At 50.3% G+C, this 18477-nt stretch overlaps 6 protein-coding genes across 6 annotated transcripts; 4 read left to right on the top strand and 2 right to left on the bottom strand.

Annotated features, from left to right (window-relative positions):
- Positions 1-809: 809 nt before the first annotated feature.
- SETTUDRAFT_178027 (uncharacterized protein) lies at positions 810-1289 on the top strand (the record flags this gene model as incomplete). The annotated part of the gene is made up of 2 exons (XM_008022502.1): positions 810-870; positions 917-1289. The coding sequence occupies 2 exons, from the start codon at positions 810-812 to the stop codon at positions 1252-1254; spliced, it is 399 nt and encodes a 132-aa protein (XP_008020693.1). The 3' UTR covers positions 1255-1289.
- A 496-nt stretch (positions 1290-1785) lies between these two features.
- On the top strand, positions 1786-3339 carry SETTUDRAFT_86285 (uncharacterized protein; the record flags this gene model as incomplete). Its single annotated transcript, XM_008022264.1, has 1 exon — positions 1786-3339. One exon carries the CDS (start codon positions 1786-1788, stop codon positions 3337-3339), a length of 1554 nt encoding a protein of 517 aa, XP_008020455.1.
- Positions 3340-4281: 942 nt separating this feature from the next.
- On the top strand, positions 4282-5545 carry SETTUDRAFT_162217 (uncharacterized protein). The gene is made up of 2 exons (XM_008022501.1): positions 4282-4734; positions 4858-5545. Exons 1-2 carry the CDS (start codon positions 4492-4494, stop codon positions 5365-5367), a joined length of 753 nt encoding a protein of 250 aa, XP_008020692.1. The 5' UTR covers positions 4282-4491; the 3' UTR covers positions 5368-5545.
- A 23-nt stretch (positions 5546-5568) lies between these two features.
- Positions 5569-7143, bottom strand: SETTUDRAFT_86309 (uncharacterized protein; the record flags this gene model as incomplete). The annotated part of the gene is made up of 1 exon (XM_008022265.1): positions 5569-7143. The coding sequence occupies one exon, from the start codon at positions 7141-7143 to the stop codon at positions 5569-5571; it is 1575 nt and encodes a 524-aa protein (XP_008020456.1).
- A 1280-nt stretch (positions 7144-8423) lies between these two features.
- Positions 8424-10314, bottom strand: SETTUDRAFT_162216 (uncharacterized protein). The gene is made up of 2 exons (XM_008022500.1): positions 10003-10314; positions 8424-9957 (listed from the first exon to the last, which is right to left on the bottom strand). The coding sequence occupies exons 1-2, from the start codon at positions 10280-10282 to the stop codon at positions 8765-8767; spliced, it is 1473 nt and encodes a 490-aa protein (XP_008020691.1). The 5' UTR covers positions 10283-10314; the 3' UTR covers positions 8424-8764.
- A 402-nt stretch (positions 10315-10716) lies between these two features.
- SETTUDRAFT_178024 (uncharacterized protein) lies at positions 10717-18381 on the top strand (the record flags this gene model as incomplete). The annotated part of the gene is made up of 9 exons (XM_008022499.1): positions 10717-12182; positions 12230-12255; positions 12308-13717; positions 13845-14181; positions 14227-14900; positions 14947-15069; positions 15116-15949; positions 16012-16478; positions 16530-18381. 9 exons carry the CDS (start codon positions 10717-10719, stop codon positions 18201-18203), a joined length of 7011 nt encoding a protein of 2336 aa, XP_008020690.1. The 3' UTR covers positions 18204-18381.
- Between the last annotated feature and the right edge of the window lie 96 nt (positions 18382-18477).

The raw sequence follows: 18477 nt of genomic DNA, 5'->3' as shown, positions 1-18477 counted from the left end.
GACGTTCAGTTTGGTTCGTTAGAGCCAAAGTTGGGTTTTGTCTTAGCTACACAAACACTACGTATATATGTTCACTGTTGTTTGGAAACCACATTATCTTGAAACTCAGATGAGTGCAGTAAACTCAAGCACCTGTAGTTGCCACATGAATCCTGTATTCACTGCTTTGTGGATATGAGCTGGCGGTTGCGTGCATCGAAACGAAGAAGCTGCAGTACACCTGACTGCGCCTGTCTGCAAAACCGGTGAATATGGGTTCTAGCATTGCACAGGCGTATCTGGCTGACCCGAAGCTCAGCCGTTTCCAGAATGTTCGGCGAGGGGAGGTGCTCCTTCCATGAGTGATGACCAAGGACAACAAACATCGGGGTATAAGAGCAGCCACTTGGACCTCGCTAGGTAAACCAACCTTTCCACTCCAATTTCCTCACTTTCAAGTCCAAATTTCAGTTCCAATTTCAATCTTCTCGCTTTCAACTTGGATTTACTCTCCTTCAATCTACTCAATTTCAGCTCCAATTTCTCACTTTGTCATCGCTTACGGAGACTGTCACTGATTACGACGACAAAAACGACAACAAAGAAAAACGACGACGGAGAAAATCTCACTTTCTTTCTTTCTTCTTCCTCCTCCTCCTTTTCGTCTCTGGGGCGAGTGCCCCCCACGACGAACATAGCCCTGCATTGCTAGCAGTCTTGGAGAAGATTGCTAGCAATGTACAGCCTGTGCTTCCATCCTGGGCATTAGCTGCTATGCTCTTGTCTGCACTCTGACTGTGGAGCTCTCTTCCTGCTCGCGTTGGTGCCGCATGGCACCACGCAGTCCAACTCAACAAGTTCAATCACCCCAGATGCTGCTGGATTCTGGAGGTTATTTGTTGGCTGGATACCAAATTTTCTTTTTTTAAGTTTGAAGATTTGGAGGGTCAGGCCCTCAAGAAAGAGCTGGACGACCTAAAGAAAGAGCATGACGTCCTTAAGACAAATTACGCTAACCTGGAGGATGAGTATGCCAACCTAAAAGCTGAGCATACTGGCCTTAAGGGCGAATGTGAAGGCCTCAAAGGCCAGTGTGAAGGCCTTAAGGGTCAGTTTGCAGGGCTTCAGGGCCAGTGCGACAGGCTGAAGGAAAAGCAAGCCGACCTGTCAAGTTCCCTTGAAAAACTCAAGGAGAACGCAGCAAGGACCAGTGCGCTCATCGAACGTTACAAAGAAGACTTCAAAAAGGTTTCGGCTGCATTGAGTGGCCAGTAAAGCGAAGGAAAACGCAGGGAATCCGTAGAGAATGGAACACTACGTTAAATACCCTCACGAAGCCAATTCACTACCTAACGTCGGCACCTAGCCAGGGGTGTTACTTGTGGCTGGGTATTACTCGTGGCTTGCCCGGGCATCAGTCTGAAATGTCACATGATAGTGATGTAATACAGAGTCTATAGGGTCATAACGGCTAGCGCAGCGGATAGCAATCAACAAGATATCCACCATGCTCCATTCCCGTTCCGGTGACATGACGTCAAATCTTGTCACTTGATGCCAGTACTGCTTGCTCGGTTTGATTGTCCTGAAATCTGATTGGAAGCAGCAGAGAACACGGTTCACCTACAACCAAGGTTCTCAAGTTTCTTATGTCAATCACAGCTTCTTATAAGAGCTGCATTCTGAGTTACACAAGATCAAGCTTGCAAAATTCAACCCCCCCGCAATTCAGCTCAGAAAATGCTTTCATTCCTGAAAAGGATCCAGAAGTGGCGTAAAGACCGCCGGCGTATCAAGGTGATGGATATGTACGAAGCTGAAGGGCAAGCTCATCGAGACGAACAGGACGAACAGGACGAACAGGTCGAACAGGTCGAACAGGTCGAACGCAATGAACGCAATGAACGGGACAAGCAACAGGCTCAAGCACTCCTCCTCACCTTCTCAGAGTTGCAACGCACCATGGACCCGGCTATAGCTGCACACGTCTACAATAATCGCTTCTGCCCCCTTATTCGACTGCCTAACGAGCTCCTCCTCTGGATATGCGATTTCTTACGCGATGATTCTGTCACGATCTACTGTCTCCGGTTGGCGTCGAGAAAGTTGTTTCATTTGCTTAATAAGAAAAGAGACATTTTCGTAGAGAGACTACATTTCGGCCCCATGTATCCTATGCCCGATGATGAAGCGCGGCGGTTTCGACAGCTACTACAGAGAGACGGCAGATGCTATAACTGTACGCGCTGGAATGATGCTCATGTACCTCAATTTTGCGGCAATTGCAAATTCCAGCCGACAATTCATCAGGTGCTCAGCCGCAACGCGCGCGACAGTTTCGACGATTTGCAAAATACTTGCATCTGTTACTCGCTCTATCAGCAGCTACTGGAGCTCCAAACGGACTGGCAGTGTTTAGGCCAGCAGGGATCGGTGCAGCTATGCGAGCACGTTGAAATCACGTGGGCCAGAATCAAGGCCCATATTCATGGTTGGCGACAGCAGCACGGAGGAGAAGACCTTCAGGCCTGCCTCGACAGTTTCAATATTGAGTGCCACGATGCCATCCATGACACACGCTGCACTGCTTCGGGGGCGCCGACCTGGCCCCGGGCGCGTCTCAGCACTAGCACTAAAAGACCAGACCTTGTGGTTCTCAATCTAGAATGGACAACTCACAGACGCATCGATGCACTCACTCTCACCGCAGATGGCCAAATCCCTGCGATAGAGCTCAGGGCGTTATTCCATGGACTTCGAAGTTTGGGGCCAGTTGACATCCTATTTCCCTCGTCCTGTGCGAACACTCTACCCGAGATGGCCTTCTTCAGGCCAACATCCCCGTTTGGGCCGTTTGTTTATTACAAAACAGGAGAAGTTGATGAAATAGGGCCTGTGCCGACATCATTACCACCGCTTTCTCAAGATGCGCAGCCGCAGTGGCGTCGTCGTCATGGATATGGCGAAAATGGAATGGACCTGCACATTAACTATCACTATATCAAGGATGCTGATAATAGTGCTCTCTCCTCGCAGTGTCTTGTGGTCAGGTATGAGAAAGACATTCAGATCTGCAGGACGGCCGTCATAGCAGACCCTGATATCGAAATCAACCCCACGCACCAGTGGTTGCATGCTATGGACCCCCACACATACTCTCACCCACAGGCAAGCCATGTCAGGCCGCAGTGTAGGGAAATATCCTGCGTCAATTACTATCGGAAACGAAAAGATTATTGCTTGGGAGTGACGTTGCACACTAAGATTCAGCTCAACAGCTCGACCGCTCACCGTCGTGGCGCGACACCTTGCGAATGGTTCCAAAAGCTAAACTCATTGTACCAATCTACACTCCCATGAGTCGCACAGGAGATTTGCACCTCGACGATTGGATCATCCTCTTTGCAGAGTCACTCTCGTTGGCCGGTACATGGCTTGCTATCGCATCAATCGCATACGGATGGGGTAAACCGATGGCGTATCTCATGGCAGAACATCTAAAGTACAAACTAAGGCTATAATTCACACTGTAAACCGTCCGGGTCCTCACCTTACAAGTCATCCACCTGTCTGTCGCAAGCCCACTACTGCACTTTGTCAATGAGAAACTGGCGCTGGCCTTGATACTTCGTCATCGGAACGGACGCGGACACTTTGCGTTGCGCGTGGTTTTTTAGAACAGTTTGACGTCGGCTATAGGTAAGTACCTCTACTAGCACGCATGAAGCGCCATGTAATGCTGATGGCCTTTTCACAAAAAGCACCTTCTGCAATGACGTTCCCAACGAGGCGGCTTACACACGTTGAAAGCCTTCAGGCCATACTTCGGCGATCTTCGCGCGAAACGTGGATGATGTTCGGGATATTAGCTAATTAGCGTTTGTTTTTGCTCTCCGCACCACACTCGAGTCATCATTGGCGCATGCCGTTCTGAGTTAAACTTTGCCGTGCGCTGCTTACAACTAGAGATAATCGGCAGTCGTTTGTCTCTTGTGTAGACGGAAATACAGTAAGAATACATGCAGTTGTGGGCTTCCAGCGCTTACCCGCAGCTCGTTGTGTGCACCGGCATGTGCGAGCGACATGGCGACAAGGATGGTTGAGGGCTTCACGATGCACGATCCGATGCGATGCAATACGATGCGATGAGAGATGCCGCGGCGGATCCGAGTTACTAGTTTGTCGCACTAACAACGGGAACGGCCACGCGCGACAAAGTCCGGGGTGCATTGGTGACGTTCTGGCTCCTCCTCGTTGACGTTATTTTGCTCTTTCCGACATTGTTTTGCCGCACCCGCAAAGCTTCTCTTCCTTTCCCGTCTTTTTTCCCTGGCTTGGCTCTGCAACGTCCAGAACTGCTTTTTGCGTGTCCTTGGGTAATCAATTATCGCTGTCTGGACTCTTCCTGCTTCTCATTCCGGGCCGTTGTTTGGACCGTCGTCGTTGTCGCCGCCACCGCCGCCGCAAAATACAGTCCCAAGAGACGCGACACCGCGCTACTTTGCCTCCACAATGCCGATATGGGATCCTCTTGTTCCTGCTGAACGTGTCATTCAACGCTGTCTGGCGCGTCTTCCACCAGCCATCAGTCATTGGTTCGGATACAGACACAAGACGTTACCGCCATCCCGCACGTGGCTCGTTTGTGTGTGGGGTTTCATCGGCGCCTTTTGCGGTCTCAGTACCATCCTGGCTATTTTCGGGCATACAGACTACTTTCGAAGCCGTGCTGTGCCGCCTATTGTTGCCTCATTTGTAAGTTGTCTCTTCTTCGTTTTACGGTTCGAAAAGTGGTGATGACTAGGTATTGGGATATGAAAACTGCATGGAGGAATGTTAGTAGCAACGAAGTCATCACTAACTGATTTCTACACAAAGGGCGCCTCCGCAATCCTCTGCTACGGCGCTATTGACGTGCCTCTCGCGCAACCTCGCTCCCTGATCTTTGGCCATTTCTTCAGCGGCCTTGTTGGCGTCATTATCGCCACAATCTTCCAGTTCAACCTTGAGAACGACCCGTATCCCCGTCTCCAATGGCTCGCAGCTGCACTCGCAACTGCCATCGCACTAGTCGTCATGCATCTGACCAAGACGACGCACCCGCCCGCCGGCGCCACAGCCCTACTTCCATGCATCGATCAGCACATCTGGGCACTACGGTGGTATTTTTTGCCCGTGCTACTGCTTAGCTCGACAATTGTTCTCGTAACTGCAATGCTCTTGATGAACCTGCAGAGACAGTATCCCAAGTTTTGGGTTGCACAGATCCCCTCTGCGCCACCAGTGGAAAAGAAGGAGGACAAGGAAACGAAGAAAGACGTGACAGAGGGATCGGAGGCTAGTAGTGCACGGGATACACTACAGGATATGGAAAGAGGGCCTCTGTGATTGATTTGCTGCTATGTTTGTATGGTCATACTGGTGTTTGATGCAGTAGTTTGTTGTCGACTCTCGAAAATATCGACAAGGAGAAAATTGTTCTTTGTCGTTCTAATTGACGGAATAGCACAGGAGAATGTACAAAAGTGATATTTAGGGTGTGACTGAAGTGGTCAGGCAGTCGATGCCACTACACAATGATACCGTTAATCACACCTGCTGTACGAATATGGTCTTGGCGATGCTCGGTACGCCTTTGGCACTAATAGCAAAGAGATACCACGCCCCAGGGATCATAACACCCGAATCATCCATGATAAGCAACACAACTGTTGCGCCATCAACTTTTCCCTGAAGCGGTATGCACCTTTGGTCGGTATTGATACTGTGCGTAACACTTCCCATTCTAATCAAAGAGAAGGAAACATTTTCAGCGGTGTCCTCCATTGTCACAATCAGCCGACCACCAGGAGCAACTTCTGCGGAAGCAATATTCTCAATGACTGGTCTCGGTTCGCCAGTGGTGAGATAAGGCGGTGTGAAGATCTGGCCGTTGAGATGGTCAACCGTGTCGTGACACTTTGCCGATGACTTGCCTGAGCCATCGTCAAAGCAGAGGCCGCCGCCGCCACTGAACACTGTTCCGTCGGGCAAGAGGAGGGAAACAGAATGGTAGTTCCTGGGTATAGCTGCAGGAGCCAGCTCGGTAAACATCTTCGTCTTTGGGTCAAAGAGTTCAGGAATCAAGACGGATTCCTTGTCGGTGAGACCTGCAACCACTCGCTGCCCACCCGTGATTAGCATCTTGCCGTCGGGCAACACGACAATGTTGGCGAAGGTGCGGGGGTGATGCATGTCTGCGACCTTTTCCACCTTGGCTGGGGCGCCGACGTCGCTGATTTCTATCAAGTGTGCGATGCTGAGCGCATCACCGCCGACGTAGTTATGTGCGCCTCCTGCCGAGAATATTTTTCCCACATCGTACATGACATTCACACCGCACATTGCGTCGTTGTCCGGGTCCCGGACTCCAGCTGGACTGATACCGCCTTCGCCATCGGTATAGTACCAGTGCATCGCCTTGCTGGGTCCAGCCTGGAAGACAGTGCCGTCGCGCCATGGGAACAGCCAGGCATGATTGTCCGATCGAAGAACACCTTGAACATCGTCTGTTACCATTGGCTCGACAGCAGCGCCAGGTAAGAGAGTCCAAGTATTCGCTTCTGGGTCATAAATTTCTCCAGGCTTTCCACCAATAGGTCCGCTCCACGATCCGCCAATGGTGAAGACCTTGCCATTGGACAAGATGGTACTGGACTGGTAGCCTCGGGCAATTTGCATGTCTGGAGCCGAAATAAATTCGTTCGTGTTGGGCATGTATATGGTCGTCTTCTCGGCATTGCTTCCGCCAGTGATGATAAGACGGCCATCGCCCAGGGCACTCATTCCGGGGCAAAACATGTCGTGCTTTGTCTCGGCGACTTCGCGGGCTGAAATCTCGCCAGTGAGCAGGTTGAATTCTGCGAATTGGGTTTTGCCGCGTGTATAGCCAGAGAATTTGGGAGCAAAGGCCGAATACACCATCATTCGCGACGGTGATGGGTATTCTGGGACAATGTAGGCTGCTACGGGAATGAGAGGAAAGTCTATTATGGGACCCCATGACCCCAGATTGTCGGTCCCACGGGTTCGAGAGGCTGGATCGTCTTCGTAATTCCGATTAGCTGCTGTAGAGCAGACGAGAGACGACAGCAGGATTGCTGCTGTCCCTGTGTAAGGAAGCATTGTGATTGTGTTCAACCGCTGTCCACAAATGTAGATTTAAAAGAAGAAATGGAGGCCAAGCCCAGAGTAGCAATGTCGATACGCTCAATGCACGTCGTCGTTTGTTACTTTATACTTCGGAGCAAATCGAAAAAAGAAAAGAGGGTGGTGATGTGGGATTGGGAATCGTGACCGTGCATCATGCGATGTCTGGTTGTCAATACCAAGGGTTTCTGTTTCGATTGATGCCGAAAGGGGCTCAAAAACAACACTGTTCATTGTGTTTACGCAAATAGACGAGAGCAATAATGTCCTGTACGAAGGCGTGGTAGCCACGTCGCGAATGGTACAATCGTGATAGTGTGTGGTGGTTCTGGGATCAGACTTCATCGTGGAGACTGTCAAAACTGTTACGTATGCTGTCATATAATTCTGATAAAGAAAAATGCTATTTTTGAAAAATTGAATAGCAGAACAGCTGGTCTCAGCCTGGCATATATGTAGTTCGTTTATCTTCGAACGCGATTGGAGAGGATGTGATCGTATTGCCAAAACTTCAACTTGGTAAGGATGCGGAGAGCCGAAAATGCTCGACATCTACACGAAGACGTTTGTTGAGAAAATGTGACGGACGATCCGTCGTTCAGTGCGCGTGGAGGCCCGGGTACGTACCTAGCCACATTAGGTATTTGCGACAAGGTTCAGCTCACGTGATTCAAGCCTCGCCCTCAGATCCCCTTTCCCATTGATGGGGACCGTCTCCATTATATAGGCTCAAACCTAGGACAATCACTTCAAACCTTCTTCGTGAAAAGTAATGTCCGCATTGGTGCCCACATTAAGTTCCACATTCCACGCTTCTTCGCGGTCAGCTGATGATCGTAGTCGATCATCAATAAAGTAAATATGCAACTCGAAGCCATGCTCAAGCGCATCTTTCTTCAAGGTTCTAACAGGGGCTTGATGTATGAGACTAGGATCTAAAAAGCCCATGCGCTTCGCCCTTGACCTTGTCTCGCACATTTTAGTCACCAGCTCACTGGGTACAGTGCCATGAATGCATTGGTAAGATGAATCATGGGCGAGGATCATCGGATCGCATGGTACCTTGGTTGGGAATACGCATGGGTACCCATTACATATGTCTTTGTTTGAAAATTGATGCAATTATCCAAATGCAGACCAAGTCGCAATGTTGGGTGCGAAAAGGGAAACTGTATACATAGAAGATTTGTTTCAGCGACGCGCATTTTGAAACTAACAGCATTCGATGCAATGTCACTCTTTCGCAGTAGTGTGGATAAATCAGATAGCATTGTAACAGTACTGTAATAGAAGATGGCAACCTCGCATATGCTTCAATTGCGCGTCCAACGCACCGTACTACGGTGGAACTACGGGCCGTAATTACAGTGTACTCTACGCGTACTTTGCTCTCACCACCAAACTACGGTTCGTACCGTAGTCCAAAAACCTCACTGTACTACTAGTACGGTACGTTGGACGCGCTGGCTTCAAACCTCCACACCATCCACCAAAAGTCTTTCAGTCCTTCCATGTACTTATGGCGAATCGTGAACCAGATGCGGCATGCATTTCAATGCGACGAGCCCGCATACAGATTTTTACACCGAGAATTTACTCAGTAAGAACACTTCCCGCAATATCCACAGTCTTCAGCGGAACAGGCAGTGTAGTCTGGTTCGGTGCCCGAATCATCGTCATATTCACTACCGAAATTGTAGCGATGGTCATCATACCTCAACTCATCAAGATCCTCGCCGTCGCTGAGACTGATGCCTCCATTTGGCGGAGAGGGAGAATGGCCAGAATCCTCGCGTTGCTCGTAATCAGCCCATCGATCGCTCAAGTAAAGTGGCAATGTCCGCATGCCATCCCCGTGCTGCTTTCGGATCTCTAATGAGTCTGGCCCTGGGCAGTAGACCTCTAACAGCGTTTGTTTGTTGTCGTTAGCGACCTGTAAGATCAACTTGACGAGCGCTGCAAAGCGACGGATACCATCTGCATTGTCCTTTTCCCAAGCTTGTACTTCGCTCTTGACGTCTTGAACCCGGATATCTTCGAATAGGCCGGCACCGTCATGGTATGCGACGATGAAGTTGGGTATTTGTTTGATCCACAACTGCGGGTATATGTCGCTCATGTCAATCTCCTTTTTGTACCTCCCAGAGCGTGTCTTCAAGTCGAAGATGGAATTTTGTGGCACTTCGGAGCCACCCCGTTTGACCGTGAGCTCATTGACCGCGCTGTCACGTTCTCCACACGTCAAGTCAACGGATACACCCTGGAGCGCTTGGACAAGGTCGCCCTCGGTGGTCGCACGCTTCCCAGAAGATAGCTTGTCTGTGGTTGAATTATTTTTGATGTAGCCATCACTTTCGAAGCGTACAAGGCATTCCAGTCCTTCGAATGTGTATTGAACAATACGTTGATGAGACTCAGAGTGTGAAAGATCCTCCCAAGTGGTGTAGGCTTCAGGGAAAGTATGACCAAAACCTCTGACACCCTGAATCAGCTCTTTGGGGTCATTTTCTTTGCGAACAAAGAATACGGTGCTTCCAATCACCTCAACGTCGAATCGAAAAGCCTTGCCGATGCCGCGGGCAAAGCGAAGGAGACTACCAAGGGTACTGCCACAGGCAAAGAGATCGATGCATTCAGTAGGATATTCAGGATCCTGTTCAAGGACGGCATGTATTACGGGTGCCATGGGGTACTCGGGATACTTTGCAGCGTTCAAGTCGCGAAAATACTGGCCGCGATCTTCTGGCAAACGTTGTGGGGTTGCGAGAGGAGTCCACAGTGGGGGTTTTCCTGGGTTGTTTTAGACTAGAAACGAATAGGTAAAGATGAATTTACCTGGTACCACAATGGTAGGAGTTTGGCCTTTGAGCCAACTGTAGGACGCAACATAGTGGCAGCCATATATCTCTGGAGGTTGTGCAGGATGCTGGGCTGCCACGGTAAGGTCTGAAGCGCGTATATTCTTGACAAGGTCTCCAAGCGGATTTTGCACAATGTCGGGTTTGGTTGGCTTCCGGGGCTTGTTGAACTGAGGCGCCCGACCACCACGGCCTTGCCCTCGCCGTGGAGCAAAACCACCCCTACTGCTACCTGAGGATGGATTCGTCCAGGACATAGTGGCAGTGTCTGAAATGGGCTCCAGGAATCAAAGGATTTGAACTGGACTTTTATGCTGGCGGGGCAGTGGCAGCCTGGTGTTGAGCAGTTTATGCTGGTGGGACAAGGCTGAGATTTTGGTGGCGTGGTTTGCTCAGCCTGCAGATGACACAGCACATGATTGGTAGGTCTCCGTTCGTCTAGAATTCAACAAGGCATTCAGGCAAACGAATCACAAAGCTTTGCTGCCCTCATGCATTCGATTGTCTTCCAAGCGCTTGCATGGCGCATTGTCAAAGAAGCGCTGGACGTCATAAACCCCGTCACGCTTTCTGCCTTGAGTACTTCAAAAGCGCCAGACGTCTCCAGGAAGTAGTTGCACAAGATAAGCAACTCATATACTTCTCCAAAAACAGTCGTTTCTTTGCAAGACACCAACCTCATACACACAACATGGCGGACCGAGAGGCTGCAGCAAAGCGAGCCGCGGGGCTGAAGAAGCTCTTCAACGCCGTCATCCACGGCCACCGCGAACTCAAGACAGCATCTGATGGCAGTCGATTCCTCGAGGCGCTGTGTTCCGAGGAGGATACGTCCAAGTGTGTGGAGTGTGTCGTGGCAGCTCCCGCCGGGCTAAACGCGGTAGCCAAGGCGTTCCGCTTCTCCCGCGATGCCGCATTCCTGAACGGCTTGGCGTCCAGCGTCCTGTTGCGTTTCTCCCAGCCATCCGTCAAGCAACTGTACGGCGGCGAATTTCTACTGCGCGTCATCGAGCAGATTGTGCAGCCTCCAACCTTCTGGAACGCGTTTGTCGAGGCACATGGCGCTCGGCTTCTCTCCGCAGACGGCACGCACGCCTTCGCGTGGCTGCTGCTCGAGCTGCTGCTATGCAGTCGCTCTGATGAGATTCCAGACGTGCGAAGCATCGCCCAGGAGGTTACCATCAAACAGTCGCTCATCAACGGAGATTCTCTTCAAGTCCGCAATCTCGGACAAAAAATAAAAAGTGTTCTGGAGAGTACATCCAGCGACTCTGCCGATGGCCCCGGGGGGAGACACGACAACGACGCAGCAGACTACCGCACAATCCAGATCTTACCAACATCGGACGAATTTGCCTCCAATGAGCAGCCGTTCTACAGACGTGCAGATGCTGTCGCTTCTGCTCCCCCAGAAACCCGCAGCTTGATCCATCTGGACAACCAGTTTCGACTGTTACGCGAGGATCTTTTGGGTGAGCTGCGCAATGATTTCCAGATTGCCACTGGCCAGAAGAAGGGGCGCCGCAAAACCGTCCTCGAACATCTAGAATATGCTGGCATTGACTGTGGTCCAGAGAAGAGACGCAAGCCCTGTGCGCTGAAGCTTCTTTGTCCCAAGGGTCTTCCTCAGTTGAACAACATCAAAGGCTTGGCCGAGCGCAAGAAATACCTCACACGCAACAAAAACTTCCTGAAGCATCAATCTCTTGGTTGCCTCGTGAGCAATGGCCGAATCGTCGCTTTTGCAAGCGTAGATCGCGACGAAGATCTTCTCGCTCAGGAACCCGCTATTGTCGTACTGCGAGTCACCAGTTCTAGCTCCTTCGCAAAGGTGTTGATGGCGTGCAAAACCAAACAAGACCTTTCCTTTGTGCAAGTGGACACCGCTGTATTCGCATATGAGCCCATTCTGAAATGCCTCCAATCTCTGACCGAGCTGCCACTAGAGGACCAGCTCCTCAATCTGACTCCGAATTCTTCTGAAGCTGTCTCTGGTATCCAACCGACCGATATCATTAACAGCATTCGTAGCAACTGGGACCAGAATCTGCAAGATGTTGTAGGGAGTACACATCCTATCGAACTAGACCGAGCTCAAGCAGACTCGCTGTTGACGGGTTTAATGAAGAGAGTTAGTCTGATTCAAGGACCCCCTGGGTGAGTGTCTTCTCTATCTATACGCTTTTGGTGCTAACTGGTATTAGGACGGGGAAAAGCTTCATTGGCGCACGTGAGCAGTACCCTCTTGAGAGCGCATTTGGAATGAGATTAATGTGGTGCAGTTATTGCGAAGATTTTACACGATTCTACCGACGAGACAATTCTCATCCTCACTTACACCAACCATGCTCTTGATCAATTTCTCGAAGACATACAGAAAGCCGGTGTGCCGGCTGACTCAATTGTACGACTCGGCTCCAAGTTCACTGCTGCCACTCAAGCATTATCCATCAGGGAACAACACAATGACTACAAAATGAGCGGTTCTACATGGGGTAGGATTCAAGACCAGAAGCGCGAGTCGGAATCCTACCATGCTGCTCTTCTTTCCAAAGTGGCAAAGTTTGCGTCTGTGCAGCTCGGCTGTCAAGCTCTTCTTGACTACCTCGAGTTTTCAGACGATTCGGAATATTTCGATGCATTCGTCGTTCCCCAAAGCGATGACGATATGGAAGTTGTTGGAAAGAAGAACAAACGGATTGACAAACACTATCTGATCAAGAGGTGGCTGAAAGGGGAGGATGCTGGAATATATGCTGAGCATGCAATGCAATATCAGGCACATATCTGGCAAGTCACATCACTGAAGCGGGAGCACTTGCAAACACAGTGGAGAAAAGCAATCCTGAAGGAACACACCGCCGAGACTGCCACTTTGTTTAAAAGGTACAACAAATGCCGCACTCAGATCGACGGGTTGTATCGCGAAAAGGACTTTCACGTGCTCAACAACAAGCGTGTCATTGGATGTACAACCACGGCTGCTGCTATGTACACTGAAGAGATCAGAAAAGCCTCTCCTGGCATAATCTTAGTGGAAGAAGCTGGAGAGATACTCGAGAGTCATGTACTGACAGCACTGTCTCCATCATCCAAGCAACTCATCTTGATTGGCGATCATAAGCAACTTCGACCCAAGGTAAACAATTACGACTTGACCGTGGAGAAAGGCGATGGATATGACCTCAACGTCTCTTTATTTGAACGGTTGGTGCTTAGTGGCGTTCCGCATACTACACTTGTCAAACAGCACCGCATGCGGCCCGAAATATCACGCCTCGTCAGATCTCTCACATATCCCGAATTGGAAGATGCCGAGAAAACCCAAGGCCGACCAGCATTGCGCGGTTTCCAAAACAACGTCATATTTGTGTCTCATTCACGCCCAGAGCTCAACGCGTTACAAATTGCCGACCGACGTGATAGCGGCGCCAAATCCAGCAAGGAGAATGCATATGAAGCCGACATGGTTCTCAAATGCGTCCGATACCTCGGACAACAAGGTTATGGTACGGATGAGATTGTAGTATTGACTCCATACCTGGGCCAGTTGTACTTGTTGCTGAAAACCCTTTCTGAAGACAACGATCCCATATTGAACGATTTGGACTCGCACGAACTGATACAAGCGGGCCTACTGACACCGGCTGGCGCAAACATCACCAAACGCAAACTACGCATATCTACCATTGGTGAGTAGACGCGTTTCTTTTCTAAACAACAACTTTGCACTTGGGGTGTTCAGTCATTTCGGATTGGATGGTAACGCCTGTGTTTCGGGATGTCAATATGTTCTTAATAAGCACTGACATGGCGCAGATAACTACCAGGGTGAAGAGAGTGATATAGTCATTGCCTGTCTCACAAGGAGTAATAACGTTGGCGACATTGGCTTCATGTCATCCCCTCAGCGTGTGAATGTGTTGCTATCACGAGCACGCAACGCTCTCATAATGATTGGCAATCCAGAGACTTTCATGAATAGTCGCAAAGGCAAGGAAGTATGGGTCCCTCTTATGAGCCAGCTGAAACAAGAGGGTCATGTCTATGACGGCTTTCCTGTCAAGTGCGAACAACATCCGGAAAAGACCGCACTCCTAACTGAGAAGGAACATTTTGATGAAGTGTGTCCTGATGGAGGCTGCTCTGAGCCATGGTAAGTCTCATTCCTAGAGGTATTTGTCAAAACTAATGAGATTAGTGGCAAACTACTCAACTGCGGCGTTCACACATGCCCCCAAAGATGCCATCAGTTGCAGGATCATTCCAAGATGCAGTGTAAAGCCATTGTCTCTTCTACGTGCCCCAACCAGCATACAGTGAAGAGGAAATGCCATAACCAAGCTGCGGCGCATTGTCAGAAATGCGAGGCTGAAGTGCGGGCGCGGGAAAAGAAACGGCAACGAGACCACAAGTTGGATGAGGAACGTCAAGCCAAGCAGAAGGCTTACGCTGCACGTTTGGCGGAGATTGAAGAAGAGATTGAACACAAGAGGCGTATTCTGAGAGACCAAAATGAAGAGAAGCAACGCCAGCAAGCATTAGACCAGAAGATGCAAGATCTCCACAATCTCAAAGAGAAGCTCAAGCGTCCTGCAAAGCAACCAGTTCCACCACCGCCACAGCCGACTTCCTCCGCAAAGCCATCGGTCAGGACTGATACACCGCGCCAGAATCCAGCAGCTCCGAAAACTACCAACGCTCAACCAAATGCGGCTACATCCGACTCCAACTCCGACTACGAGTCCGCTGCTTCGGATCAGAACGAAAGTGAGCCTGATTGGGATAAGAGTGAAGCAAGAGATGATTGGGAATGGCAGAAGAAATTCGAAGGTTCTGAGAGTGACGTACTTGATACCCTTGTGTCTATGATTGGTGCGCTTACTTGCCTTCACAATATGCATGCGCTGACCTGAATTAGGCCTTGAGTCTGTCAAACAGCAATTCCTTGCAATAAAAGCGAAAGTCGATACTGCAGTTCGTCAGAATGTCGACTTGAAAGGAGAACGATTCGGAGCAGCCCTGCTAGGAAATCCAGGGACCGGTATGGACTGCACATGCCTGAATGATGAATTGCTAACGTGCCCAAGGTAAAACAACCGTGGCTCGTCACTATGCCAAGTTCCTGGTCGAAGTTGGAGCTCTGCCTGGAGATCATTTCATTGAGAGTTCCGGATCGGCGCTCGCAAACGATGGAGTATCCGCGTGTAAAAGCCAAATAGACACGATCCTAGAAAAGGGCGGCGGCGTCTTCTTCATCGATGAGGCCTATCAACTGGTTTCCGGAAACTCTCCCGGTGGCAAAGCCGTGCTGGATTACCTACTCGCAGAGATTGAGAACTTGACTGGCAAAGTCGTATTCGTGCTGGCGGGTTATCACAAGCAAATGGAGGCCTTCTTCTCCCATAATCCTGGTATCCCAAGCCGCATACCAATTCGGATGGAGTTCCAAGACTATGAGGATCGTGAGCTACAGAAGATCTTTTGCCAATACATTGACAAGAAATATAAAGGGAGAATGAGAATGGAAGACGGCGTGGACGGTCTCTACGTTCGCATTGTGGCTCGAAGAATCGGCCGTGGTCGCGGTCGCGATGGCTTTGGCAATGCGCGGGAAGTGCAGAATAAGATTTCACAAATCACAGAACGCCAGGCGAAGCGCCTTCACAAGCAGCGAAGAGCTGGCAAAATGCCGGATGATAATTTGTTGACCAAAGAAGATCTTATAGGCCCAGAGCCTTCTTCGGTGCTGATGAACAACGCTGCATGGAAGAAGCTCAAAGTACTCATCGGGTTGAAGTCTGTCAAGGAATCGGTACAAGTTCTCCTCGACGGGTTACAGACCAACTACCAGCTCGAACTGAAAGAGAAGCCTATCATTCAGTATTCACTGAACCGTTGCTTCATTGGTTCACCAGGAACAGGTAATACAGCCCACGCACGGGTGGTAGTGGTATCTGGAAAATTACTGACTTGTGGAATGCAGGAAAGACAAGTGTAGCCAAACTCTTCGGTCGTATCTTGGCTGATATTGGACTTCTCTCCAGTGGCGAAGTTGTGGTCAAAAATCCAGCAGATTTTGTCGGTAATGTATTGGGTGGGTCAGAAGCCAACACAAAGGCCATTCTAGCCTCGACTGTTGGCAAAGTTCTCATCATCGACGAAGCTTACATGCTTGCTTCTGGTGCGGCAGGAGATCACTTCAAAACCGCAGTCATTGATACGATTGTCGCTGAAGTCCAGAGCACGCCGGGCGAAGATCGGTGCGTACTTTTACTGGGATACAAGGACCAGATGGAAAACATGTTCCGAGACGTCAATCCCGGGCTTGCAAGGCGTTTCCCGCTCGAGTCTGCCTTTGTGTTTGAGGATTTCAATGGGGCAGAAATACGGCGCATCTTCGATCTCAAGCTGAAGGACATTGGGTTTGAGGCGACGGATCAAGCCAGAAAGGTAAGAGCCAAAGCGTTTGGCCTTGGAAAATGCTTATGCGTTGTCTTGCAGGTCGCCATGGACGTCATCGAGCGCGCACGTAATCGTCCGAACTTTGGAAATGCTGGAGAGGTCGATATCATTCTGGATCGTGCCAAGGCACTGCACCAGAAGCACATTTCCGCTCACAAAGTGAAGCAGTTTGGCAAGTTCGAGGCAATTGACTTTGATCCAGACTTTGATCGGATTGATCGGGCTACGACAAACCTAGCGGCGCTCTTTCAAGATGTTGTGGGTTGTGAAGAGTTGATTGATCAGCTCCGCGGCTACCAAACCACTGCTGCTAACATGAAAGCTCTTGGCATGAACCCCCGCGACCAACTGCCTTTCAATTTCCTCTTCAAAGGCCCACCGGGGACTGGAAAGACGACGACGGCGGCAAAAATGGGTAAGATATTTTACGATATGGGCTTGCTCAGTCAAGCAAAGGTAGAAGAATGCTCCGCAACTGACCTAATTGGGCAATATGTTGGTCAAACCGGGCCAAAAGTGCAAAAGCTAATGGAGAAGGCAATGGGCAAAGTTCTCTTCATCGATGAAGCCTATCGACTTGCCGAAGGTGGCTTTGCGACTGAAGCCATGGATGAGTTGGTCGATTGTTTGACGAAAGAAAAGTTCGCGCAGAAGCTTGTTGTGATCCTGGCCGGCTACGACAAGGATATCGATCGGTTGATGAGCATGAATCCTGGTCTTTCTAGCCGGTTCCCAGAAACCGTGGTTTTCAAGCATCTGGAACCAGAGATGTGCTTTGAGCTCCTGAACAAGGCGCTCGGCAGCATGCAGAAAAAGAAGAAGGCACCACTCGATCTCTCTGTCATCGATGCGCCCTCACAGCAACTCAAGCAACGGTCGCTGGAGCTTTTCAGACAGTTGTCGGTGCTAGCGTCGTGGGGCAATGCCCGCGATGTCAAGTCACTTGCAAAGAAGATGTTTGAGAAACTGATTTCCACAGCTGTTCCTCCCATCACCAGTCTCGTCCTTACCGAAGGCATCGTCATTGATACGATGGAGGCAATGCTGAATGAACGCTCTCGGCGCAGCGCTGCTGTGGGCACAAGTCGCTTCGCTAACCGGCTGCCTTTGCGACCAGCACTCCCACCACAGTCGCAAGATGCCACGCCACCAGCCCTGAATACCGCAACCAACACCGCTTCTCCGCCTCAAGCGCCGCCATGCACAGCCATCAAAACCGAAGAGCAAGAAGACGCAGCAAAGCCAACCGAGAAGAAGTCAGAACCCGTAGGCGAAGCCGAAGACGCTCTTCGATCCATACTAAAAGTCAAGCGCGATCCCGACGTGTCGGACGAAGACTGGGAACAGCTCGAGCGTGACAAGCACGCCATGATTGCCAAGGAACAAGAGTTCCGTCGTCTGCAAGAGGAGAAGCAGCAAGAGGAAGAGCGTATCAAAGAGTTTATTCGCGCAGAGAAGGCCGCAGCTGACGACGAGGAGCGACGGGTAAGGGAGCAGGCACGTATTGCAGCTGAACTTGAGAGAAGGCGTCGACAAGAGGAGTTGGCCGCGCTCGAGAGGGAGCGCCAGAAGGAGAAGGAGAGACAGAGCAAGTTGCGCATGCTGGGGCCGTGTCCAGCTGGTTACATGTGGATCAAGCAGTCAAGTGGGTATAGATGTGCGGGCGGGAGCCATGTGCTTTCTGATGCTCAGATTGATGCATACTGCCACTGAGGCGGCGTGTAGAGAGAGTGGCCCGGCAGTGATAGCGCATGTCTGTGATTGGTTTTTCTTTGGAAGATCTTGGGTGTACGCCTCTCTGGATTGCAGGATGGCGAATAGTGGCTGCTAGGGTCAATCGTCATGGCACGTGACATATTCGTCTACATAGTTCCATCAGCATTTCTTTTCGAGGCAGTGTCTGTTCTGGGCCCAAGGAGACGGCGAATCTTGGTAGCTGGCAGGGCCGTTGCAAAAGTTTCGGTTGTCGAGCGAGCTGATGAATTGC

This window comes from Exserohilum turcica (genome assembly GCF_000359705.1).
Source record: "Exserohilum turcica Et28A unplaced genomic scaffold SETTUscaffold_1, whole genome shotgun sequence".
In the NCBI taxonomy this organism is placed as follows: domain Eukaryota; kingdom Fungi; phylum Ascomycota; class Dothideomycetes; order Pleosporales; family Pleosporaceae; genus Exserohilum; species Exserohilum turcicum.
This window is presented reverse-complemented; position numbering and strand designations above follow the sequence as displayed.